This window comes from Columba livia, chromosome Z (assembly GCF_036013475.1).
Source record: "Columba livia isolate bColLiv1 breed racing homer chromosome Z, bColLiv1.pat.W.v2, whole genome shotgun sequence".
In the NCBI taxonomy this organism is placed as follows: Eukaryota; Metazoa; Chordata; class Aves; order Columbiformes; family Columbidae; genus Columba; species Columba livia.
Window position 1 is genome coordinate 48876692 of NC_088642.1, and position 26889 is coordinate 48903580.

General features: G+C 40.7%; 1 protein-coding gene across 5 annotated transcripts in view; it reads right to left on the reverse strand.

Moving 5' to 3' along the window:
* The window catches only part of SYK (spleen associated tyrosine kinase), a 51211-nt gene extending 33156 nt beyond the window's left edge, over positions 1-18055 (reverse strand). For 3 of the 5 annotated variants that reach the window (XM_065045736.1, XM_065045735.1, XM_065045734.1), the window contains exons 1-2: positions 17363-18055; positions 6524-6630 (exon numbers count right to left, since the gene is read on the reverse strand). In XM_065045736.1, coding sequence (XP_064901808.1) covers positions 6524-6619 — 96 coding nt within the window. In that variant the 5' untranslated portion in view covers positions 6620-6630; positions 17363-18055. The other 2 variants (XM_065045737.1, XM_065045738.1) reach the window with 2 other exon arrangements.
* Positions 18056-26889: the final 8834 nt, after the last annotated feature.

The following is a 26889-nucleotide window of genomic DNA, read 5'->3' on the forward strand; positions in this document are numbered from 1 at the left end:
TTCATATTCTTAACCCAAATGATCTACTAATATATTTATTAATTTTATTAATTGTGAAAGAAAGCTGTAACTGAAGAGACAGAAGAAGGTAGTTTTCAGTAAGTTAACAGCAGACATTGATTCTGCATAAAATATTGTGCAAAATGATGATTTTGACTGCACCAGATGAAGACAAACACAGCTTTCCTTAAACAAAATGCATTATTTCAGTAACATAATGCAGGGCCAGAGGATTGTAATCAATACAAGGTCCAGTGGGAGGCCAGTTAATAGTGTTGTAATCCAGGGCAGTACTAGGGCCACTACTGTTTAAGATCTTAGTTAAGGAGGTGAACAGTGGGGAGAGTGCACCCTCAGCACATTCACAGATCACGCAAAACAGGGAGTAGTGGCTGAAAAACCATAGGTTTGTGAAGCCATTCAGTGGGTCCTGGAAAGGCTGAATAATTGGGCTGAGAGGAATTTAATGAAGTTGAACAAGGTGAAACACTGTGGAGCAAGCTTTCCCCATTTGGGTTGTCAGCCTTACTAGCTGGGCAGCCATTGGGGGCAGCCCCAGACACCCCTGTAATGTCACTGTGACAGCTCCTGACCTCACTGCTTTTCAGCAGCCACAGCCTCTGTCCCCCTGTATTTTATCCAGGGCTCCTGTGAGTGCACACGCAAGGTGTGCAGGCTCCAGCAGGACCTTTGGCTTGCTCTTTGGTGTTGAGAGAGAAGCAAGCTCCATTGGAGGCCATGTGGAAGAGCAGGTCTGCTGCGAGGGATGAGCTAGTCACCACATGAGCCAGCCACCACAGGCAGGGCCAGTGTCAGTCTCCTCCCAAGCGTGATATCATGAGAGGAAACAGCCTCAAGTTGCATCAGGGGAGCTTTAGATTGGATATCAGGAAAAAAATCTTCACCTAAAGGGTTATCAAGCACTGGAACAGGCTTGAAGTGGAACCAGCAAAATGGCTGAGTCACTAATACTGGAGGTATTTAAAAGATATGTAGATGTGCTGGTTAGTGACATGGTTTAGTGGTGGACTTGGCCGTGTTAAATCTACAGTTGGACCCAATGATCGTAGGGATCTTTTCAAACCTAAATGTTTCTGTGATTCTATGATTCTGTTAGTCTGAAATTCATCACAAATATGAAGGCTTTGAATGCTCTAGTTCCTGTTTTCTTCATTCCTGCTTACTTGTTTCCCTCAGACACCCGCCATCGCCATGTCTCTCTTTTTTACTTCACTCTGCACCACATGCGCTAGTTTAGCTGAAATTGAGGTAATTTTCCATGCAGTTAGAATCTTTTCTCCTTTGTAGCTAGCGTGGTCTTTTGTTTTAAATTTAGTATGAGAATAATGCGATAACACTGCTTCTTCCCTAGGATAGAGTTAATGTTTCAGTAGATAGCTCTTGTTTTGAGTCAGTATGAAGAGAATGTAAGAACTCGCTTATATTTTGGCTGTTGTCAGGGAAACTGAAGACTTCTTCAGTCATCCAGCTGCACGTGCAAATTGGTAGGAGGGGGGCACAGACTGGACAGCACCTAGATTGACATCTGGGTTGATCAACTAAATATTCCCTACCATTAATAATGCTCAGCATAAAGCTACAGATGGCTTTTATGACTATTTAGTGGGGTTTTTCCAGTGCGTTAGTTTAGTTAGTTCTGCTCTGGTTCAGTTCAGTGTTCGTTCAGCCTTTTGCCATTCTGCCATTTTGCAGCTGTCCTTTGGACCTTTCTGCCTTTTGTCTTTTTGCTCTCTTGCTGAGATCAGCTGTTGGAGACCAGGGTGCTCTCCTCTCCGGGACTGGCTGTTGGGTGCAACTGGAGTTTCATGAGGGATTGAACTGGGTATAATCTATTTTATTTTACATTTATTGTTATTATTATTATTATTGGCAATAGTAGTATCTTGATATTATTTTGTTTCAGTTCAGGAGAACCCTTTCAGTTCTCTCCTATACCCCACTTGTGGTTTAGGTGGAGTGATTGGCTATTGTGTTCTTTCTTGCAAGCTGGTGTTAAACCACAACAAGCAGACACTGCCGTTCAGGAGATGAACATACGTCATCCCACCTCTGCCAAAGTAGTCCTTGAAGGCAGGTTCCAAGTCTTAAATCTCACTTTTGCAAAAGGTGGATGTAAACAGATTTGCTACTAGGTTTTCAGTAAGGAAAGAGCTTAAATCATGTTCTACTACGATTAAAACAAAAGAACAAGCGGTATAATTTTATTCTGTGTGAATCTTTGTGGTCCTTAACAGCAGAGGAAGCTGGGACACAAAGGGCACAGCTGCCAAATGTTAATCCTGAGACTGCAGGAGGTTTCCATTCGCACACCGGTTGTGAGGTTAGCCTGGACACAGACACATTGGATGCATGGATGGATGAATGATCCACACTGGCTCTCTACAAGCACTCTACAGCTAATTTGGAGAAAAGGCCAAAATAATCCCATGCAATTCTCTGCTGTGCCTGTTCAAAACACCTCAGTAATGTTGTAGCAAACAAAATGCAAACAGAAGAATGCCACGACATTTCTTCGTGTGTGGGAATTTATTTTCATGGAAGTATTCATTTGAAGTATTTTTTTTCTATACCTTTAGTTTCAGACTTAAAAAAAAAATGTGAGGACCTTCATATCTAAAAAGGATTATGAACTTCAGAATGAAATTAAGAGCTAATAAAATAAAAGTGGGATGGGAGTGAGGTGGGAGAGGAAGCTTGCATTCTCTGGCTACAAAAGATTCTGATGCAATGGCTACTGAAACTAAAATCTCTTTGACCTATATGTGCTTCATATCTACTTCTCAGAGTATTGTTTAGTCTCAGATTAGTCTCAGTATTTACTATACACTCTTCAGGATGAGTTGCCCAGAGATAAGTTCTCTTTGGAGATCTGCTTTTTTTGTAATCCATGTCAAGTTTTTCCACTTGACAATTCAGCATGTTTATGAGGATTAAAATACTAAAATACTGAAAGAACTTATATCTATTCATTAAGAAGTCACAGCACATGCACACAGCAGAATTGATAAGTATTTACACCAACAGGACAAAAAGCCTCTGATTAAAATTTCTCTACTCATTTTAAAAGATTTTCCAAACAACTCTCCAAAGGGCAGGCACATGTAGGCATACCAAGTTAAACTGAACAACTCATTTCAGATACAGAAAGCAGAGAAGGCGGTACATTAGGATATTCATAGGAGTTTAAATGTTGACCTGAAAATCTGACTAAATGCTCAAAAAATTAGATGGTGCTGTTGTTACCAAACTATTACATTTGAAAACACTTCAAGTGTAATTATACAAGGTGTAGCCACACCCTTGGGGTCACCTGTGGACAGACAACAGTAAGGCTGAAGCTGGAATCTGTCCAGTCAGAATCAAGATACAGTGAGTTCCCAGGGACTCCTCACTCATTGTTCAGACTGTGGGACTGGAACTGGTTCTCGTTACGTCTTGCTGGAGTTGGAATTTTAGTGACTCTTGACTGTCTCACCTGCTAACACATCATGATGTTGGCCTAGACTCTCTTACTATCCAATGGCTGCAGTTATACACACAGCTCTTCAATTTCGTTTAAAGCCCATTATGATACATTTCATGCTAGAAGGAAGTAATCTGTCATCATAAACAGTCAGGTTTGACTCTACAAGTGAAAGCGTATTGTTTTTAACAAATTCAGTCTTTACCCATTCCTTTCTAGTAGATGAGTTATGGATATTATGTCTAGATTCAATAGTTAGCTTTGTTAATGCAATTAGAGTTTGTGGATTTGAGTCAGGACTTAACTCTTAACTAAAACAAAGCACTCAGAAATGCTAGCACTGTATAGAGGTATAGCACTGCTGAAAAATACACATTTAACTGCTGCTAAAGATCTTTCTTGTAAGGGCTGCTTGCTTCTTATTGAGCAACTTAGTTCTAGGGTTTTTAAAGTTGTATTTAGACATGGCAAAACATAAAAGATTTTTTAAAAGAGTTTAATTAAAATTTCCCAAAGATATTGACTGCTGTAGAAGCCATTGAGATGAATTCCGTATAGTTATTTAAAGACATAGATTGGGCTCTGTCCTCCTCTTCATAGTCTTTGACATAAAAACAAACTCTTTCATCCTGAAAAAGGATCAGTGCAAAACAGGTTAATGTTCATGGATTTCAGGCAAGGTTTCTCTGCCATGTCTATATATGAAGAATATTCAGTGTGTAGTAGTTAGGAAATGTTTGGACTGATGGTGGAGTGCCATGAACACGCAAGGAGCCAAATACACACACAAACTATTAGACAACGGTTAAAAACTTCTAGTCTATTTTAGAAGAATTTCTGAGTTTGAGATGGCTGTCTTCTTTGGTTGCACTTTCAATTTCTTGCCTTCCTTTTGGGAGTTTAATAGTCTTCTAGAATCAGTAATAGAGTAGAAGAAAATTTATTTAGATTCACATTTTTATCCTCCTCTGAGTTCTGCCAGGGGACATATAATGCTGAGCTTGTCAGGTCAGCACAGTTACAAATGTGAGCCTGTAAGACGAAGATTAAGTCCCCAAAGGACTGAAGGCAAGGCTTTACCCCTGAGAGGGCTGACGGAAGTGCAGCTGGTTACCTGAGAAATGCACTTGAGCGTAACAGTAAGAGGGTCTAAAGTCCAACTCTCCCCATAGCATGAAATTTGACTTTTAAGTAGGCTACAAATGCAAGCAAATATCATGGTTAACTTGCATGAAAGAAAAAAAAAATACTATGCAAATACACAGGAAAATTAGATACCCACTTCCCCTCAGGTAGCTTCCTCATCAGTGTTGCAGACAGCAGGTACTCCAGACGTAGCACAACAGTTTAGTATCTCATACATTTCATGCATGCAGGGAAGCACAACATTTTTAAAAACAGAGGAGCAAAACTCAGGAAAACCCAGGTGGAAAGTGTCAGAAAGAATCTGTGCTGACCACACTGCTGCCCTGAGCTTGCTTCTCTTTCATCTCTTCTATTTAGGCAAAGATAAAAGTAGAATAGTTGTTTCAGTGAAAGGTTTACATACGAGTGAGCATAGTGTTACTGAGGTACAGATCTCCAGTCTAACATAAAAAAAAAATACACATAGGAGTATGAATATTTCTACAAAGACCAAACAGGAATGTGGAAAGAATCTTAGGGACAGCTGACTGACTAGTATACTTTCCCAAATATTTAATGAGTAAAAGGACTGAAGTGACACAAAAGATTGAAAAGTCATGTAGAGGTGAAACAGTGTTCCAAATAAGCTCTTGATTTGAACCAAATTACTTTTTCCTCTTGCCTTGTTTTTCAAAATACTATTCCGTGAGCAATGTACAAAATCAAAGAAGTAAAGCTTAAAACAGGTATCTTTTGCATGCAAAACACATAAGAAAGACTCACTAGACAGAGCAGAATGATGAAAATATGCTGACTGAAACAATTTGTTCTAGGATAGGGTGGTATTTTGATCGTGCACCTTGTAACTTCAACAGTTCTATCTTGACTTCAGTAAAGCATTTGACACAGTCTCCCACAGCATCCTTGCTACTGAACTGAGGGAGTGCGGTCTGGACGGTTGGGTAGTGAGGCGGACTGTGAACTGCCTGAAGGAAAGAAGCCAGAGAGTCGTGGTCAATGGGGCAGAGTCCAGCTGGAGGCCTGTATCTAGTGGAGTGCCTCAAGGGTCAGTACTGGGACCGGTACTGTTCAATATATTCATCAACGACTTGGATGGGGAATAGAGTGCTGCACTGTCAGCAAGTTTGCTGATGACACCAAGCTGGGAGGAGTGGCTGACATGCCAGAAGGCTGTGCTGCCATCCAGCGAGACCTGGACAGGCTGGAGAACTAGGTGGGAAAAAATTAATGGAATATATAACAAGGGCAAGTGTAGAGTCTTGTATCTGGGCAGGAACAACCCCAGGTTCCAGCATAAGTTGGGGACTGACCTGTTGGAGAGCAGTGTAGGGGAAAGGCACCTGGGGGTCCTGGTGGACAACAGGATGACCATGAGCCAGCACTGTGCCCTTGTGGCCAGGAAAGCCGATGGCATCCTGGGGTGTATTAGAAGGGGGGTGGTTAGTAGGTCAAGAGAGGTCCTCCTTCCCCTCTACTCTGTCCTGGTGAGACCACATCTGGAATATTGTGTCCAGTTCTGGGCCCCTCAGTTCAAGAAGGACAGGGAACTGCTTGAGAGAGTCCAGCGTAGGGCAACGAAGATGATTAAGGGAGTGGAGCATCTCCCTTATGAGGAAAGGCTGAGGGAGCTGGGTCTCTTTAGCTTGGAGGAGACTGAGGGGCAACCTTGTTAATGTTTATGAATATATAAAGGGTGAGTGTCATGACGATCGAGCCAGGCTCTTCTCGGTGACAACCAGTGGTAGGACAAGGGGCAGTGGGTACAAACTGGGACACAGAAGGTTCCACTTAAATATGAGAAGAAACTTCTTCACGGTGAAGGGGACAGAACATTGGAACAGGCTGCCCAGGGAGGTTGTGGAGTCTCCTACTCTGGAGACATTCAAAACCCACCTGGACACATTCCTGTGTAACCTCATCTGGGTGTTCCTGCTCCAGCAAGGGGATTGGAGAAGATGATCTTTCGAGGTCCCTTCCAGTCCCTAACATTCTGTGATTCTCTGGCCATGTACAGAAAAAAAAATTACTATTAGAACAATGTGAATATGCGTTTTTTCTAAAATTCTTGTTTAATTCTGATTCTTGGCATCAAGATGGGTGTGTCTGTGAACAGCACTACAATTTTTCATCCTGAGATTCTTTTCTGTGTTTCCACCTTACGTAACATACCTAAAAGCTGAAAGGAATTAAGCATCCACACATTTGATTGTGTCTTCATGTAGTACATTAAGTACCTGGGTATTTTCAGGGTTTAGCATAATCCTAATGGTACTACAAACTGCTGTAAATTCTGACATAATTACCATAAAGGCATTATAAATCCATTATTATTGCCTCACACTTCAAGTAGATATTTACATTTTCACAGTATTTTAACAAATAAAACTGAATTAAACAATTGTTCTGTTCTCATTTCTTCAACAGTCTGCCTAGGCACCTAAATGGTGGTTTTAATTTGATTAATCAGATCACCTTTAAACATCTTTTTTACCTTCCTGCATAAACATGAAGCCTTAATTTCTATCCAGACCTCAGGAGAGGAATTTTTATGAGAAAATTATGCAGAAATAAAGTAAGAACACAGTAAATGTTTAAAACCAAGTTGTTAGGGAAGGAAATGAAGCAGAATCCCATCTTCTCAAATCATTCAAATAAACCGCAGTTTCACTGGGACACTAGGGTGAATGTGCCGACCCACTGAAAAAAATCTGAAATCTTACTTAATTCAGCTGATAACACTGATGATTTTTACAATTTTTGTAGACAGTGACATCTCCGAACAAGGTCCTGTTTGTCATACTGAAAGAAATGTGTGCAGTACTGTCTCAAAAGGCAAAGCAGCACATGTGGGATCACTATGTTACTTCCAGTATGGCAGTCTCCATCAGGGAAGTCCTGAAGGCATCATTTACTCAGCCTCCACAAACTGCATCTCTAAGCACCTTACAGCCTGCAGCAACTTGTCCATTACCTGTCCCTGGGCCTCCGTCTCCATAAGAAGAAAACTCGTTAGTTTTTTCCATGAGAAGCTTTCCCCATGCAAACAAATGCCCATCTCTGATCCCTGCATCCTTTCACTGACGATTAAGCATTATGCTGCACTGTTATTTTTTTCCTGTACTTCAGACTCTAAAACATGCCTTCCTTCATCTCCAAAGGCTTTCCTGTTGTTTTACACACCCTCCTCAGCAGTACTGATGGATACACAAAGCATGTCTGTTGGTTTTCAAGCAAATTTCACTTTTGCTATTTCTTCAACACTGGTCTGTCTCTTCAGCACTTTTATCAGTTCTGTATTTCACTCTGTAGCAGTTCAGTTTCAGAAGCATTTTCTTTCGTTCTTTCAGATAATTCTGATTTCTTGCAATGCTTTCAGGGTAACTTCAGTGCTCCTGCTAGGGTTTTTAAGCACTGAGATGTATTTTTTAACAGAATTGTAGCTTAATTAAAGTCTGTCTGGGAACAAGTAGGGAATGTGGTAGCTCTGGGCCCAGAAGACTTTTCTGCTGGGGAGTTCACAGGCTGGATCTAACAACACCAGTTAGATCACCATCAGTTGGATTCTCCAGTCCGTGGCAGGTTTTGTGTGCTGACTCTGAAAGTTAGTGGCCTTGCTAGAGTCTCTTTTAGCTTAAAAGAAAATAATGTTTGCCTTTATTCATGTAAATCGTCTACATTTTGGCCACATTAGAACAAAAACTGTCTGCTGAATAGGTGGTATTGGTGCTTCATCTACTAGCTTTAGTGAAAACACTGTTTACCTTCCCTCTTGTATCAAAGAGTTATTCACCCAAAGAACTAAAAAAACCCATAAAAATTACAAACACACCAAAAATTATTATTAGCTTCAAAAAATTGTGATTTTAGCAATATTTTTCTCTGGATTTGCTTTCAGAGTAATTTTTATCTATACTGAATACAGTTAGATAGCTGTTTTTACCTTGACTGAAACATGGCAGAAAGGCCCCCATTTATTCTAAATTGCATCTGACATTCTAATATCATCAGACTACTCCAGGCACTCAACCTATTGAAATGTTTCCAGAGGAAATACTACTTGACTTGGAAATATTATTATAAGGCAAACAGATATTTAGAAAAGGTAACATAGCGTTCATACTTTATTATATGGCTGGATCTTAAGGGTCTCTTCCAACCAAATAGATTCTGAGATTCTATTCTATGATTCTATGATTCAGGGGTTTCCTAGATAAGCTTCTGTACTGAGGTCATGGTGGGCCACTGATCGCTGAAAAAACATTCTTCACTGATGCTAGGGATCTATTCTCTCTTCCTTTTGGGACTCTCCTGTCCCTCCTTTTCACATGTCATAGTTTACCACTAAAAAGCTTCTTCTGCTTTAGTCTTTTAAAAACCTCAGAATAGTACTAGCACTTAAAATAGAATTTTTAAAGCCAGGCATTTATATATTGGTATTATTGTTTCCATGGCAGCAGAAACGCTACAATTTTCACATTTATTTAAGAAAAATAATAACAATAATAATAAAGTATTCATTTTGTTTGTTTGGTTTAGTGTTGTCTGTTTATTGTTTCGGGTTTTGTTTTGTTGCTTGTTTTTCTCTTGAGAAAAAATAAGAAAAAAACCCCACCAACACAAAAATATCAACTTACTTCCCCATCATTGCCATGCTCTACTACTCATTCCCTTGTCGCATTTTCCGTGGAACCCTTACACTCTCACAAATGCATACATTGCCTCTGGCTAAAGATGTTCCTTGTCAAAACAAGCATTTCTGCTTTAAAACCGAAGGCAGCATTTGTATGGAAGCCTGCTTCCTTTTGGGAAAAGTACTTTACTGTGATTGGTATCCATTAAACCACCATAAAAAAGTGTAACCATTGGGGATGAGCTAACATCAAAGGACAGCACTCAAGATACTCCAGGCAGACCCATGTCTAATTGCCTGTTTTCCCATGCAACAAGGTGTGAGCAAACTTATTTGGGCACAGACAGACCTTCACCAGCACCACCTGTGGGCTCCGCAGTGGCTGTGGAAGACTACAGGGTAATTGTTTCTTCCCAGTGCTGACACCAAAAAAGCCTGGGTTGGGGTGCAGTTACAAGTCCTTCTCACGGAATACAAAACTACAGGAAATACTGGGCTGTATTACATAATATATAAAGTTCCTCTCTGGTTTTGTTTCAAGCTTAGTGCCTTTCCAGAAAGGCAGCAAAAACTAAAACTCCTCTATGTACCAGAGGGGCTACTACTGCTACACAGAGCGAGCTGCAAAACAAACTTACGAAGTTAGTAAGAACATGTGAAGAGCAGAACAAAAATATTATCAGCCTACTTGCAAGAAGAATCACTAAAGTGGATGGAACTGTCTACCTAATGGTCTGGATATTTTCGGGTTCAAACAGTGACATTAAGTATGTCAGCATATCCTTTTTCTAGTGGAACATTTTCTTATTTTTACAGAAGAGTTTTTACACAGACAGCTATGACAAAACTGCTATGGACAAGATAGTACAAAAAAAGACAAGGCACAACAAACTATTGCTAAACTTAAACAAAAAAAAAAGATTCAAAAATATTTTAAGGTTCACAACTGCCAGGTGTTTTTCACAACTCCGAAAAGAAGTTGCCACAAGAAGCAGATCTACCAGAATGTTGTACCAACAATGCTGAACCAAAATGTTCCTCATTTTCAGTAGGGCAAAACCCTTTCTGCCCAATTTCCAAACACACACAAAAAGATGAAGCTGCAGCCCTGAAAACAGAGCTGGTGATACTGTGGATTTTTATTACCTTGAAAACTGAGAAGGACTGGCCTCATTCAAAAGGATCAGGCCCCAAGTGTGGATATGTGCCCGATCTATAACTTTGTTTTTTATTCTTCATGGTATTTTTAGCAAAATCTCTGGTAAAAAAGGCATCTCACAGAACTAATGCATGATCAGTTCTAGAAGGAAGTCAAACGGAAGACAGAAGAAAAGTAATACCTCCCTCTTGAAACTAAAAGATACCCAAGCAGAAACTGAACATTATTACAGCAGTCATGAAGTTTGAAAGCCACCACAAGTCTAAAACAAAATGCTACGTTTCCTTCAGAATTTAGGATAAACACTCTGGTTCTACTAGTGGGCAGACCCAAAAGATATGTTTGCTTTTTGGTTCCAATAAGTATCTTCATTTACCTTTTTTTGAACTACTCGTTTAGTTGTCATAGGCTGATGTTTCCAAAGCTACTATGAGGGTATAAACTTCCCTTCTCTGTGCAGCTTTGCCTGTCTCAATTTAGTTCCTGTTCTAAGGGCTACAAATGTAGATAAACCATCTCAGTTTCTCAGCCACGAATATTAGCAATTGTGTATTGTTAAGTGAACAATGAATCATTCAATGAACATTCGGACGCCATTATACTTCAATCATTTCTCTAAAATGCCTTGCTCTACCTCTAGGACCTCTAAAACCTGTTGCTGAATGAATGCCTCAATTGCCTGGCCACACTGTGAGTTAGAGAGGCAAAATTAGGCAGGTTCCTCTTGCAGACCATGGTTATCTGTCATCTGAAACAGTCCGCAGTATCCTACTTTATGTAAAGTAGGGAAAATATTGCAGAGACGAAAATAACTTACTTTTCGTACTCCTAGAATACGAAAGTTTCCACAAAACTGGTCAAGATTTCTCAGTGCCACTTTCTAGAGTCTATAAAAACTGTGGCACATTACGTTATTATTTGAAAAGCTCCTGGTAGGAGGATATAGCAATGTTACTGTTCTGCTATAGAGGCACTGTATAACTGCCAAGGGTTCATCTCTTGCTGGCAATCACACTCAGAAAGAGTTCACACCTACAGGGGTATGGAAGAAAGGACAAGCACCTTTATGTTATTTTTCTGAAAGGAAGATGTGATACTAACTCGCACAGCCAGACATTTCTTAAAAATCCATGTAATACTTTTCTGATCAAACAAAGCCTTCTCTCCAAAAATAGCATCCTCTAGCGATGCAGTACATCAGAAAGACCACACAGCAAAAATGATTCTCTTCCCAATTGGTGCATCAGTGAATCAGTGGTACAGAAAAGACTAAGTCTGCGTCCTCTCTCAATACTACCCTGTAGCCTCAGAACAAGCATCACCGCTAAAGCTTACCTCTCACTGCTACAAAGAGTGCATCAAACAGTCTCTTAGAGGACAGGAGTCACGTTTAGCCAGCAAATGACCACTTGGATTAACTGTAACCTCAGCTCTCAGGTAAAACACGAGAATATTTATTCCAGAAATGTTACGCAGAGAGGCACGAGCCTTCTCCTCCCCTCCCATGGAGGAAGCCTATTTGCAGTACCTGGACCAGTGAAATACTCTTGACAAGGCCCATTTGTCACTCTGGGTAGAGAGAGGATGCACCTGGCCTCAGCACGTTCTGGGCTATCAGGCAGCACTTCCCCAGCTCTTGCATGACAAACTGCCAGGCTGGAAAAAAATAGCTCATGTCAGGCTTGTTTCTCCTGTGCCGTTGTCTGCACAGCACCAATGGTTATGTTGCTAAATGGTCCACTGGCAATTGTTGCTACAGTTAGTTGCTCCACCAGGATACCAACAATCTGCCTTCATTTGATGAAACTTGTCCCTTGGGAATCAGAGCAACTGGGTTTCACACTAGGAACATCACTCTCAACACACCGCTGCTTCCAAGTGAAAACAGCCCTGCATCCTTTGCAGAAAGCAGGCTCCTGTGGGTTTGAGTTCACTCCTCCCTTAATGGATTCCTCCTGCACTTCTGTGCGTACAAGTACTTGTGGAACAGATCTTCGTTACATCCACTAGATGAATGCTATCACACGGTTGTTCAGCTCACCTCAGGCAGCACATACCAAGAACTGAGGACAGAATAGTCACTCAAAGCCTCCCTTGATGCTCACTTCAATTCTGGGGACGCTCTTCCTCTTTATAATAATTTTAAATAAATAATTCTCAGAAAATTGCAAGATGGTCCACTGATTCAAAAGATAGCTAATCCCATTATCTGATTTACAAAAATAATCCTACCTTAAACATTCTGCTTGCTTTACTAACTTTTGAGGAAAATACTGCTGCAATTCATATGTATTCTTTGAAATGCAGCAATAAAATCAAACACTTTATGTCAACTATCCCTACATTATTGCTGCTTCCTTTACTTACATTCTCCGTATTTCAGATATTGGAGACTTCCACCTTGCCAAAATCTTTGGTTTGGGTTTTGGTTTTTTTTGCATAAAGTGAACTTGTTTTCTTTATTCAAGTTATCAAATTTGGACTGAGTTTCCTAGAGTAGGAATTTATCCATAACGACTGCTTAGTACACTTTCTAGCTTCCTCTTCCATGTTGCCTCCAAACACAATAATGAAAAAGATGTTTCAGTTTAAGTTTTCCTGTAATGCATTCTAACAGAGTTGGGGGTGGGGTGAAGTGGGGTGAACTGTCTTTACAGCAAGTTTCTAGCCTCTGTTTTCCTATCTAGATTAAGAAATCAACTTTTCAGGCAATCCTACAAAAAAATCAAGAAAACTAGTTTCTAAAAAACGTTAAGCCATTCTTTTAAACTGAGCATAATTCCCCTGAAATTTGTAAAGCCAATTTTGAAATTAAGACTAGAATTTTTAAAAGCAGAACTACAGTCAGTGGTAAGCAGTGGCACACATTTTAACATTTTAGCTCCAGCATCTCACTGATGCTGCCAGCTGCACTGGCTTTAGCTGAGAGACAGTGAACTGGCTTCTACATATTCTAGAGGCTCTGATGTCAAGAGTTTTGTGGGTTTTTTTTCTTTTATTTTCTCACTTCATTAGTTTATCCAAATTGGGGAGGCAGAGGAGGAGGAAGTGAGAGGAATGGGGAATAAGAAAAAGAGACAGATAAAAATTACCAAAGAGGGTAGGGCTAGGTTGTGGCTGATGTATGTGACGATGAGCCCTGGGTCCTTTTACTCATTTTACTGAATCTGTTGCTTAAGATAAGGGCTTTTATAGATTGAGAAAATAAAAATAATTTTTTTTAAATTTATTTTATGATGTTAAACTATTCAGGCAATCGTATGCCCGTTTCCTCGGTAGGTATTCTACCCTAACACTTCCTGCCTGTGTTTTGTCTATCCATCTCTAACCACAATTGTGATTCCTGCCAATTTAAACTCCATCCCCAGCCTAGGAGTTGCCTCATGGATTTACATGGCTGGATTTACACACTACAGTGCTACAAGTCCTCCTTCTTTACAAAAGCTTTTAGCACCTCACATCTTACCTTGACTAAGTGTCACTGCTAAAAGATTCCTCGTGTCGCCTCATTGCATTTTGAAAGGAGGTTGTTGGACATATTGGCCATTCAGGACACCTGGCATCCCATTTCTTTTCTGAAGAACACTGTCCTAAAGCAAATTAGGACAAAGCTATAGAAATGGCAGGCCACTCCTAGCTGGTCAAACTAATACATGCCAACATCAGCTAGTTACAAAATAAGTGACAGTGAAACTGCACAAACTATCTGTATCATAGTCCTGTACACTGATTACTTAGGTTCTAATACTTGTTAATTTTTTTATTAGCTGCTCTCATACCTGATACAAAGGCAAGACTTGCAGCATTTTGCATCTACTGAAGTCTCCTGAGAACATCAGGATCCCTGAGGGATCCCTTTTCTTTCTGTCTTACAGCAACCATGTTTAAAGAAGTGGACACTTAGCCACTGCAGGTACAGGAAGTTATGACCCAATTTTAACCGTGGAATTTAAAGACAAACTACAAAATTTTATTTTATTTCTTTGAGGCAGATGAGTCAAACATTATGAGTATTGATCAATTATCCTTTCTACAACAAATCCTGAAATCATTTATTTTGATGCAGGAGCATAAATGCTCCTTCATGCTGCTTGCACTTGCAGTGCTGATGTTTTCTGAACACCACGACAAGCAATGCAGAAGTCAGTGGCAAAAGGTTTTCTTCTGCTTCACTGTATGCCTCCACAGGACTCTGTGTCACGAAATTAAAAGCTAGACAACATAAACTACATCACCTTGCTGCCGAAATCTTAAATCAAAGGAGGAAAATGCAAATAGTAACCAAAAACTTGTGATCAAATTATTTTTACTATGCCCAAAGTAAATATAATTATGCATTGTACTATCCTCTACTGCATACAAGAATACAAAATGATCCTGCCAAGTCCAGGGCTTCTTCCCACAAGAGTGATCAAAGGGCTTAACTTAAACTGCAGAAATTAATGTTTCTCTGTAAAAGTGGTGCAAACATTAGGAACGTTTCTCTGTAAAAGCGTTTCTAAAAATGCCAGCTGTGACACAAAGTGAGCTACCATCACCTCCTGCCCCACGATTTTCTTCTTTTGTCAAATGCAAAATACTGTTAAATTGGGTTACAAAACTATATCCCTATAATAAAATGCTTTTTCTCAAATTAAGAATTAAGAAGCTGATCCCACAAATTCTTGCAAGGTGAGGAGTTTTCATTCTTGTGACTGAACTTTACTACTCATGCTCACAAATGCCTGCAAAATCATCTTCAGCTTTTAGACAGGCACCTTGAATGGTACGAGTACTCTTGCCTCAGTGGAGTTAACTCACTTAGGCGTGTGTTTACCTTTAAGTAAAAAGAAGTAATTTTAAATAGCTCATTGGAACAGTTTTTTCTGTAACTATTATTCCTTGTAAATATGATAGAAAACCAGACAAGTTCCCCTTTTCAGCTATGTTATTCTGGAACTAAACACACGCAGATTCTGGCACAGCGTGTCTAATGTGCACACAACAGATCTCGAGGTGCTGATCCAAAAGTCCATAAAGCTGGAAAAAGGATGACACTACCTAGTATCTTCAGTGGATTCAGATGCAAACACAATTCATTACAGTCATAATATTCAAACCAGCAATGGCAACAGACTCATTGCTTTCTGCTAAATACTGCATTTTGGAAAAGCATTAGGAAAAAGAGATGTAACTTGCAAAAAATAACTGTGTTTGTGAGACCATGACCTTTGAACACAACATGCATTTTATAAGTGACTTCTTCCAGTTCCAAAGCCCCTGACACAACAGATCCGAAAGAAAGAATGGGAAACTTAGGAAATGTCACTCAATATATTTTTTCATCTTACAGTTTTACCATCAGTCTTCTAAACTGCTGTTTTATGCTCAAAATAACCTGCTAGCTGCTCCTAAAAATAAATTTCAGTTCTTGTATTCCTGCAACTTCAGATCAGTTTCTACTCTGGTATCAGAATCACAGCATCACGCGCATGGGAGCACTGCACAGTTCACCTTTGCTTTGACAGAGTGTTAATATTTTTAACAGAAGCAAAACCATACTACTTCTACTGAATTTCTCTTGTGATTTTGCAGTTATTTCAAGTGAACGTCAAAACCTAAGCAATTATTTACCTTCATCTATTTCAGCCATTTTTGAGCATCCTAACTGATTCCAAACCCTGTGGTTGTAATTATTTTGTTTTCACCACACTTCAATTTTTTTCCCCCACAGGATACCTGTCAGAATATAAAGAACATTCAAACTTCCTTATTTGTCTGTTTATCACTCAATGCTCAATAGAGGGATGAAAAAAAAAAAGAAGTTACAGTTCCTCTAAGTGGACTGCCTCAACGTACTCTACACTGGTACAGCTTACGGCCTCTAAGCCTGTAAAAATGCACGGCTTTGCATGTTGATGCTGGCTCTTTACCGGATGGCTGTGCCCACAGATTAGGCTGAAGATTCAACCCAAGGGCTCAGGAGATCTAAGCGTCTGTGGATAAAAAGAGCATGAAAGACGCTAACAGAAAATAACAATTAAAACAAAACAGTTAATACCCTTAAAAGGTAAAATTTCATTTTAATGTGGAAGCACTTGAGAATATATGATGCCATTTGGCAGACTGGGACTCCATTTGCCACTCTTCTACTGGAGTCAGTGTCACCTAACAAAAGTATTACTCATCTTTGTCCAAAGTAACATCACTTCAAACTAATCTGGCCAACTACAACACGAAGTTTATGTAGTACAGCACTTAAAGAATAAAATTGAATAACGCTGGCAGAACATATGAACAGAAGAGCAATCACTCTGCCATCAGGCTCATCGTACTCAACTACTTTCAACACCTCTAGTAATACACTACGGTTGTCTTCTTGGAAACAAAATAGGGAAGTTTGGTAAGAAAGAAACACATTTTTAAAGACATTTTGTCAGCCCTCAAATCTTTTAACATATTATGCACCATTCACACAGAAGCCCTACTCTTGTGTACAATTTGCTGTGTTTAATAACTACTACCACAAAAACGTATCAAGATACTATTAAATCTATTTTTTTTTTTTTTATTTAAGTTCTAGATTTGAGCTCCTTAAACACTGGGCTAGTGCTGTTTATTTTCAGGGACGCTGTGAAAGAACAAGGTCTCACGCGTGCTGTTAAGCTGGTGCGTTCTTAGCTCCCCGACACGAGTGCCGCTTCTTTGCTGCCGCTTCCCAGCGCCGCTCCGCCCTTCCCTCCGCTCAGCTCGGGATCGCCGGGGACCCGGCGGGGCCGCCCGGCTCTTGCTTCTCCCGGTTACCCCGACACTCCCCGACCCCCGCGGGCACCGGCAGCAGCCAGCGCCGCCCGCCCCACCCGGCCCCGCTCCCGCCCGGCGCAGCGCTGTCGGGGAAGGGGCGGTGGCGACGGGCGCGCCGCCGGCGGGGCTCCGGTGCTGGCGGCCCTGCGCCGCTACTCACCGGTCCCCCGGGGGTCGCTCGGCTCCTCGCCGCCGCCTTCTGCCGCTGCCGCTGGGAGAGAGCCGGCAAGGAGGCAGCCCTCGGGCGGGCGGCTCCGCCAAGCCTTGCTGGGCCGGGGTACGGCCGTTTCCTCGTTTTCTCTCACAGCCGTGGCCACTTCCTCAACACGGTGCCGCCGCACGCTCCCTCCTCCTCTTTCGAGCGGCAGCCCCGCCGGGAGGGCGCCAGATCAGGTCTCCGGTGTCGCTTCTCCCGGGGGCAAGGGAGCGTCCCTCTCTTGCGGATCCTGCCTGGCACCCTGTGAGGTGGGTCCCTTTGGTGCCGCGTGATATAGCTGTTCTTGGGACCCCATGATATGGCTCTCCTTGGCACTCTGCGGTTTGGGTCCCTGTGGCAGCGGCGTTGCACAGCAGGGTTTGTGAGATGGACGTGCTTGGTACCGCGCTTGGGACAGAGGACCGAAGTGTATCAAATTTGCTATTAAGGAGAAAATAAGTATGCACGCTTCTGGTGAATACTGAAGTTCTGTGTCTTTCAGTACTCGTGTACTTCGGAGACAAAATGACTTTTAAAGGCTTTACTTTTGGAGCAACACAGGGGTCTAGCACAGCCCAGTATCTCCCCTTCCTGTTATATTTCACTCAGAAACCCCACATATTTCAATCAAAAATACTTTCGTAGCAACTGCAGTCGCAGAGAAGACTCCAGTGTGCCCAGGCAGTGAGCTGAAGGCAAGTCCCTGCTTGTGTGACATGGAATTAATTCCTGCTGCAAGTAGCTCCACGCGAAAACAGCGGCAACTGTCCATTACCAGGGGACTGTCCAGGGCCGAGCTGCTCCTGCTGTGTGTCATACAGGGCTGATAAGCGGCAGACGGGCTTTGGCTGAGGCCTGAGTGGGCACGTCCCACTGCAGCTGTGGCTGTGCCGCATGACGCAGCATCTTGTCCCGTGATGGGCAGTGCTAGGGGGACGTGAAGTCTGCTTCCTTCTTCCCCATAATAAGTCAGCATTAGGACTAAGTGGCATATGGGTGTTATTTTCAATGGTGAAATACTGGCTCTTTTTCCTCCTTGCAAAATGGACCATACACCCCCTACAGTTAATAGAGCCACCAAAGTGCAAAACTCTCGTGTTTCATACCAGTTAAATAGGTCTCTGGCTTTGGTCCATTTCAGTGAGACTTCTGGTAACTTCTGTAGTGGCCATGTGTTTCGTATTGGCACTGCCTAAATGTTGGGAAAAAAGAACTTGGTAAACATAATTCTTGGATGTGTTTTAGTGGCACAGTTCTTTTCCTATCAATATCCAAGTGTGAAAAGAGCATAATCTGCAGGAAACAGCTTTTGGAAAATCATTGTAGGACTATGAACTATTTTTAAAGGAGAAGTCTTAAATTGGTGACAAAATCATTAATGGTTTTAAATTACACATGAGCAATTGTATGAGACCTGACTGGGATAGAATCAGCTTTCTTCAAAGCAGCCAATATGGTGCTGTGCTTGGCTAAAACAATATTGATAACACATTAATGATTTGACTATTTCTGGGGACTGCTGGCAGAACGTTGAGGCTTTGTTTCATATTCTGACTCTGTCCCCAGTGTGTAAGCTAGAGGTGGACAAGAAGTTGGAAAGGGACATAGGCTGGGACATCTGCCCCCAACCAAACAAAGGGATATTCTGTACCATACTCAGCAGACAAAACTGGGGGTAGATGAAGAAAGGTGGGGAGGTAGGGTTGTCTTCCAATGTGACCACTGCTCAGAGACTTTCTGAGCATCATTGTGCTTGTGGGAGTGATCACCTATGCATCACTTGGTAGTTGTTTTCCTTTCCCTTTCCCTTTCCCTTTCCCTTTCCCTTTCCCTTTCCCTTTCCCTTTCCCTTTCCCTTTCCTTTCCCTTTCCCTTTCCCTTTCCCTGCCCTTCCCCTTCCCCTTCCCCTTCCCCTTCTCTTCCCTTCCCTTCCCCTTCCCCTTCTCCTTCCCCTTTCCCTTCCCCTTTCCCTTTCCTCTTCCATTGTCTTTATCTTGACACATGACTTTTATTGCTTTTGATCTTCCTATTCTGCCCTCAGTCCTGCTGGGCAGTGGGAGCTGAGAAATTTGGTGCATTGGTGCTTGGCTGCTGGCCTGGGTCATCTCAGAACAGCAGTAGAGAGGAAATCCAGTAAGGGAAGTAAATATTTTTTTTATGCCATCTGCAGTTTACTTTTTGTTTCATTTCATGCAATATATAATGCGAGTGATTGTGCTATGGAGTTCTGCTGTACAGATTTTTGGTAAGGGACTCACAACAGTGTGATACATTATTTAATGTGTTACACATAATGTTACATATGATCATATTTTAACATGTCATTCTGAAGCTTTTCTGTGATGTGTGGCTGACTCTAAGGAGGCCAATTACCAATTTACCGATTACCAGTAATTGGTAATTTCTGTTTTTGTCTGGCAAAATTTGCTCAGATTATACCTGGAATTTCTGGAAAGAGTTGTTAAATTTGAGGAATCTCCTGCCCAGTATGAACATATACAGTAGAAAACAATAGTTTGTACATAGACTCCCACTAGTTGTGCTGTACAATAACTACAGTAATTAAATTTGTAATCCTCCATACTTTTTTTGGGAGCATCTGAGGGAGTTTCAATGCTGCGATTATTGCAACATGATTTGAAATACCTCCGCTTCCAGGAGACATGGCAGTTTGCTTAAGAATGGCGTACATCAGCTGTGGTGGGAGGCTTTACAACTATGTGACCATGTGCCATGCCAATCAATGCTCGTAGAAGAGGAAACAGATGGATCCTAGGGTGAAATGCCATATATCTTTCTGGTAAAACTTCCTCCTGAAGTTGGAGTTAACATTTACTGTACACAAAGTCCAGATTTCTCCTGACATAAAAAACCTGAATAATTTCTCAGATACCATGACACTGTTACAGTCATCAGCTGCTCTGATGGTTCCACATGTGGTCTGCCATTTTTTCTGCACGGTGAAAACAATTTGGATGACCCCTTGAACTCACAGGACCTAACATGTGAAAACGGAATGGTCTTGATATTGGTAATGATGAAATTTATACCACTGCTTTGCTTCAAATCTATTTTTTTATCCTATCATGAACCACAATAGAGTTGATTATTTAAAAGAATATTCCTAAATCTTATTTTGTTTACTAGACCAAATCTAGGATCAGTATAATTTATAAACAGTAATTATGTCACTGAGTCTCTCCAAACATCAGAAATGTAGAGTTATGAAGTGGCTATTCTGTTGCCTTCCCAGTATCTGTTTTCATTGTTACAGGGAATAGATGGTTAACAGAAAATATAAGTAGGTGTGTTGAAGGAGACCTTCCTTCAGGTAAGAAGCATTATTACCACCATACTGAAGCATTATTATTTATTTTGTTGTCCAGAAGGAAGTTTTAGGTTGGTTTGTGTCTTGCAGGTGTGATGGAGTTTGCAGATGTCCTTTTGCAGCCGTAGTTTGCACTGGTGAAATTCTGCTCTGGTGCAAAGGGTAGTACTGCAGCTTATTCTCAAGGTAATTACAAGCTGAAGCTGAGCATTTTTTAAAATGCCATATCTGGTTTTGTAGTAGGAAACTCTGTAAGCTAAGCTGATGTTGACTAGTGGAATGTTAAATTCTCTAAAATATATAGCGACAAAATATACAACACTACAGACATACAATCTCATGTGAGGTTCAGTTTCTTGACAGTTCGCCGTACCTACAGCTAAAAGTCAAGGGTCTCTACGATAGAAACAATTAGCGTCAATATGATGCAACTCTACCTCTATACAAAAAGAAGAATGCCAAAGTAACTAATTTTCCCTAAAGAACATAAAATGTATGCACAGTTCATTGAATCCAGTCATGGTTTGAACAAAAATACATGCTATTGTGGAGTTATTTATTATCTACTTCATTTTATTTTTGACAGAAGCAGTGATTCAGTGTTAGTACAATAGTGGTACACAACATTTAGAGAAAATCAAAAGCCAATAGTCTGAAAGCAGTTTTGTGACACAGGAGCAAATGTTCTGTATTACAGTCAGAAAGAACTGAGCTGGATCAGAAGCTTCAAAAAGTAGGGACCATAATGTTATATACTTTATACTCTTTCTGTTATCTAGGAAGTAGCAAAGACTCATATTTTACATAAGAAGCAGGCCTAAAGGTATGTCATACATTGTAAATACCCACTATTTTGTGTTTCCATAAAGATTTCTCTTCTTTATAGCTGAATTTAAGTGCAAAATGGTAGTGGCAATCTCTAGGGAAAACTGAGTACAATAGAAATAAACTAGCGGGGATGTGCAGCTAATTAATTGACTTGCCTGCCTATTGTCAGAATCTATAAATTATGACTATTTTTGGCTATATACTAGTTTACTGCTTTGTCTAGAAATGTCAATAGCAATATTATTTGCTATATGAAGTTAAGAGTAATAATTATAAAAGTCTGGGCCATCAAGGTATTTTCTTTATCAACTCATGCTAAATGTAATGATATCTGCATTATTTTGTGCCCATATGGCTATAACAACTTAAATACCATAATTTTGCATACAATAGCCACATTTCTCACCTCTCCCCTCTATTTTTACTGTAAAACAAAAAATAGATCACACTCATTGTGTATGTCTGTTATGAAACTGTTGCTAGTTTTGCTCCCTAGTCATTAAGAGTAGTCTCAGGGTGTATTCATTAGACATGAAAGATCATGATGTAAGGAGGTATGATATTTACATTTTTAGATTTACGTGGGACAATGCAGGCTAAGATTGTAAATTAGCTGAGAAAAGATGTTGTCTGAACTCACATGACTTTACAAAATCTGTAGTTATGTTAAAATGGAGATGTAGGCTTGGACCAGTCCGGTCTTTATGACTTCATATATCGCACTCCCATAGCTAGTTTTCAGTTCTAGGTTTTGTTTTTATAGTGGCCACATGTCTGTTTAAACCAGTAGTAAAGAATAGTATGTTGTTTGAGAACAATGGCTGAAAGAAGCAAAAGCACATACAATAGCAGCTATGATAGGACAAAAAGCAGAACTTTTAAGTAAATTGTTCTTTAAAATAATTGCCTAATCATAGCACAGAAAATAACTAAGGCAGTGCGTAACAAGGATATTCAGATTCTTAAGAAGTCTTGAAAATAATTTATTAGCAGAAGAATGGATAAACTCTGGTTTCGATGAGAACCAGCATAAAGGTTGGAAAAAAAAAAAAAAAGAGAATACATAATCACCTTTTAACTGTCAGAGGATTGAGTAACTGTGGGGGAACTGTGTTTCAGTACCATTTCCAGTAGCATTTCAATCTGTAGAATGCTGTATCTGTAGCCTTCTGAGAGCCATCTTGGACTGTCTCAAGCAGCAAAGAAAAGCAGTGTTGGGAGCCAGTATGTCAGAGCGGAGGATTGCACTGACATAGTCATACCATCTATGGAAAGATTTTTTTCATCATTGATTGTGCGCCGGCATGATGGCGAGCACATTTTTTTGGTCCTGCTTGATTTGGGATTCTCCCTGGTGAGGGGATTGTTTAATGGATGGGGTAATCCACCTTTCTACCTCTTGTGTACTATAATGATTAGTGCCTAGATAGGCATTCCTCTGTGACCATCCTAGGAATATAAGAGCAGAGCACTACTGGATAGAAACATACTGTTGAGGAGGACTTCATTGGCTGAGACATGGGGTATCATTTGCTGTCACGCCTCCTGGTCATCTTCATTGGTACTTAAGCACCTAAAATTTCATTTTAAGGCTATTATATACTCATGTGGAGCACTGGAACAGGCTCCGCAGGGAAGTGTCACAGCCCCAGGCCTGACAGTGTTCAAGAAGAGACTGGACAACACCTTCAGACACATGGTGTGAACTGTGGGGTTGTCCTGTGCAGGGACAAGAGTTGGACTCAATGGTCCTTGTGGGTCCTTTCCAACTCAAGACATTCTATGTTTCTATGATTCTGTGTGGATAATAAAAGCAGCCACATTTATGCTGAACCTAGAACATCAGTTAACAGAGGCAAATGGACAAAAACTAGAGATCCTTAAGAGTATGTGGAAATGGAAATAGCATAAATTGTTCCCAGTGTAAGTCTACTAGTTGCACATAAAACTCCTAATTTTTTATTTTCAGCTGAAACATGGTTGGATTTAGTACAACCTGTAAATAGTCCAAAGAACTAAAGTAGTATTGTTTACATATTTACATACTTACAAATAATGTGAAGCTAATTAGATAAAAGCTAAGCTTATGGGATTTTTCTACAGTATTTCTCCCAAATTCAATGCTGCAGAGAGGCTTTTATTAGTTGAGTGTCTCATGTCATGCCTTTTTTAATGAGCCCTTCTCTAATCTCAAGGATTGGGGAGCAGACAGAGAGAGGGAGACACTGCAAGAGTCATTTTGGATCCAGCTGTAGTTTTAATCTCTCTGTAACGTTTGTCAGCTGTTTCCTACTGAGCCAGTCACTACCATTGCACTGTGGTCTAGGACCTTGTGTTTGCTTAGATGCAGTGCTGGTGCAGTCTGCCTCTCTGTATTTATGCTTAATCTGTTAAATGCTTCTAGAAATGGGATTAGCTGTCATCCACAGTGCGTGGAGCTAGTCATCTAAAATGGACCAACATTGCTTCCTGAGGAAGCAGGAAGCCTGTTCTAAATAGCAAGAAGTACTGCTCTTTGTGAGAACAGGTTGTGGAGACACCAGTCTGTCTGTTCATGAAGCCAGTCTATAATTGTCACAGATTCCGACTAATGCACAAAAAGCAGATATACTGTTTCTGCATTGGTGCTATGCCTGGAAGAGATACGCTCCATCTCCACATCACTGCACCTGAATGAACGAGCACTGTCAGATCCGAGCTGACCTTGCATCCCAGTTATAGATATTCTTCCAGCCAAACAGCTTGGGCACCTCTAACTTAGGTTTCACTGTAGATGAATGAGGCTATAAAATATTTTATTTTTATAATGCAAAATATTAACTGTCTCTTCTCATAACCTACTTTCCTTCATTTGCAGTAAGAATAAACACTTTGTTAATATTAGAGTCCTCATCTATAATACAGTTTTAGTTTGTTTGCTGCTGCAAGGTAACTGGGACTTCATGTTGAAGGAATATACCTGAGATGTTGTAATCCAAGGAATATCCTGAAGTATCACAAGTATCACTTTTCAGTTTTCCATCATATTTTGTTTTCTGAGGCTTGATTTGGCACTGATTTAACTTTTCCACAGCCTGACTGTGAATAAAAACTATGCAAAAGTTAATTAAAAAAATCTGAACTGTTTCCAGAATACTTTCAACACCACTGTCTTTTCCATGGTAAAATTGATTTGGGAATTCCTCCCTCACTGGATTGCAAAAATGTTAACATGCCTCTCAGTCTGTAGGAGGAGTAGAAGTATGATTGTTAAAAAGAATATGCCATTGATACTGGTACTCATTTCCTAATTTTGGGCATACAAGAGGGTTTTACGAGAAGAAAATTGTCTAACAGCTATAAAAATGCAAAAAAATGCATGTAATCAAGAAGACAGGTTTTCTGCCAAAAAGCAGAAGGATTTCACAATCAGAGGTTATTAACTTTGAAAATTTAGGCTAGATTTCTCTTTTTCTTTAATTCATATTGTAAGAAAGATACGAAGTAAACACAAAATTTGGTAGGGCCTAATAATGTTTTTCTCTGTATCTGTATATGTATACACACATGCATATTTTAAATATCTTTAAAACAGTCTTTAAGGGTCTGCCTTGAACTAAATATGTTTGAACTCAAACATGTCTTTGAAAACACACTTGCCTTTAGAATTGTGCAAAGCCATGAGAAAGATTTAAGTCAGCATTATAATAGGTTTTGTTTGCTCTGTGACACTACAGACAAGGTACAGCTGTTCCCTGCAACAGTGGAAGCAGCACAAGGCTGTACAAAACTTTCAGAGCTCTAGGTGACAACTCAGAAGCAACATCCACTTTGAGTTAAAAATGAGGCTCCAGAAGCCAAAAAAAATTAAAACATGTTTAGAACGAATCACGAATATGGGACAGCTGAAAGGTCTCTTTTTATCTTCCCCTTAGAATGTAAACATAGGAAAAATTGCCTTAACCAAGCTTCTGTAAAAGGTGACACAAGTGCACATATGAAAATGTGTAACTTCTTGAGAACTGAAACTGCTGGGGACCTCATAGCTTTGAAACAGAAAGCAGAAGTTAGTTTTATTTTGATCTTATTTACATTGATTTTTTACAATAATGAGTTTTCCGTCTAGTAGACATTTTGATTAACGCTGTCAAAATTATCCTTTATGCCTATAATATATGATCTTTGTAGTCGTGTTCATAGTGAAACAAAATTCTTAAGAAGCTGCACTGAGAAGCCAAATGAACAAGCTTTATATGAAAAAAGGAACATTGATCTAAATTATTTTTAAAACATAGGCATGATGCTTGAGTCAAACAGAAAAAAACAGTAGTTAAAGAGTAGCACTGAGAGGTCTTAGTCAGATAACTGTACTGCAGGCAGCCCTCATTGGGGCTGGAAGCAAAAGCACTTAAGTATGTCCAGTAATGTTAAAACGCATGAATAATGTCCTATCAAATGTGTCAAGCCGGAGCATCTCTAATAGCATGTAAGTGGTAAAGAACAAAAACATGCTATACACTAATTATCAAAAGCTTCTTCTGTTGTTCTTAGTCCCTTCCCTTCCCTTCCCTTCCCTTCCCTTCCCTTCCCTTCCCTTCCCTTCCCTTCCCTTCCCTTCCCTTCCCTTCCCTTCCCTTCCCTTCCCTTCCCTTCCCTTCCCTTCCCTTCCCTGCCCTGCCCTTCCCTTCCCTTCCCTGCCCTTCCCTGCCCTGCCCTTCCCTGCCCTTCCCTGCCCTGCCCTGCCCTGCCCTGCCCTTTTATCCTCTCTCTCCTCTCCTCTCCTCTCCTCTCCTCTCCTCTCCTCTCCTCTCCTCTCCTCTCCTCTCCTCTCCTCTCCTCTCCTCTCCTCTCCTCTCCTCTCCTCTCCTCTCCTCTCCTCTCCTCTCCTCTCCTCTCCTCTCCTCTCCTCTCCTCTCCTCTCCTCTCCTCTCCTCTCCTCTCCTCTCCTCTCCTCTCCTCTCCTCTCCTCTCCTCTCCTCTCCTCTCCTCTCCTCTCCTCTCCTCTCCTCTCCTCTCCTCTCCTCTCCTCTCCTCTCCTCTCCTCTCCTCTCCTCTCCTCTCCTCTCCCAGTGTGATACAACAGGCATAAAAAATTAAAACCAAACAGTTTGGAATTTGGAGCTATTTAAAAGGATCAGGTTTCTTCAGCCTCTCCTGTGTAGCAAGATGGGGTATTTTTGATGGGGTGTGGAGCAACAATCAGTTTTCTCTATTTTGCATTTTTCAGTTGCAAATGTTGAAGAACCATGTGTCAATGCCGTACTTATCTTCATGTTATAAAGGGGGAAACTAAACTTTGAGACTGGAGACAGCTATTTAACAGAATAAGTTTGAAAGCAGATGCATTCAAAAGACT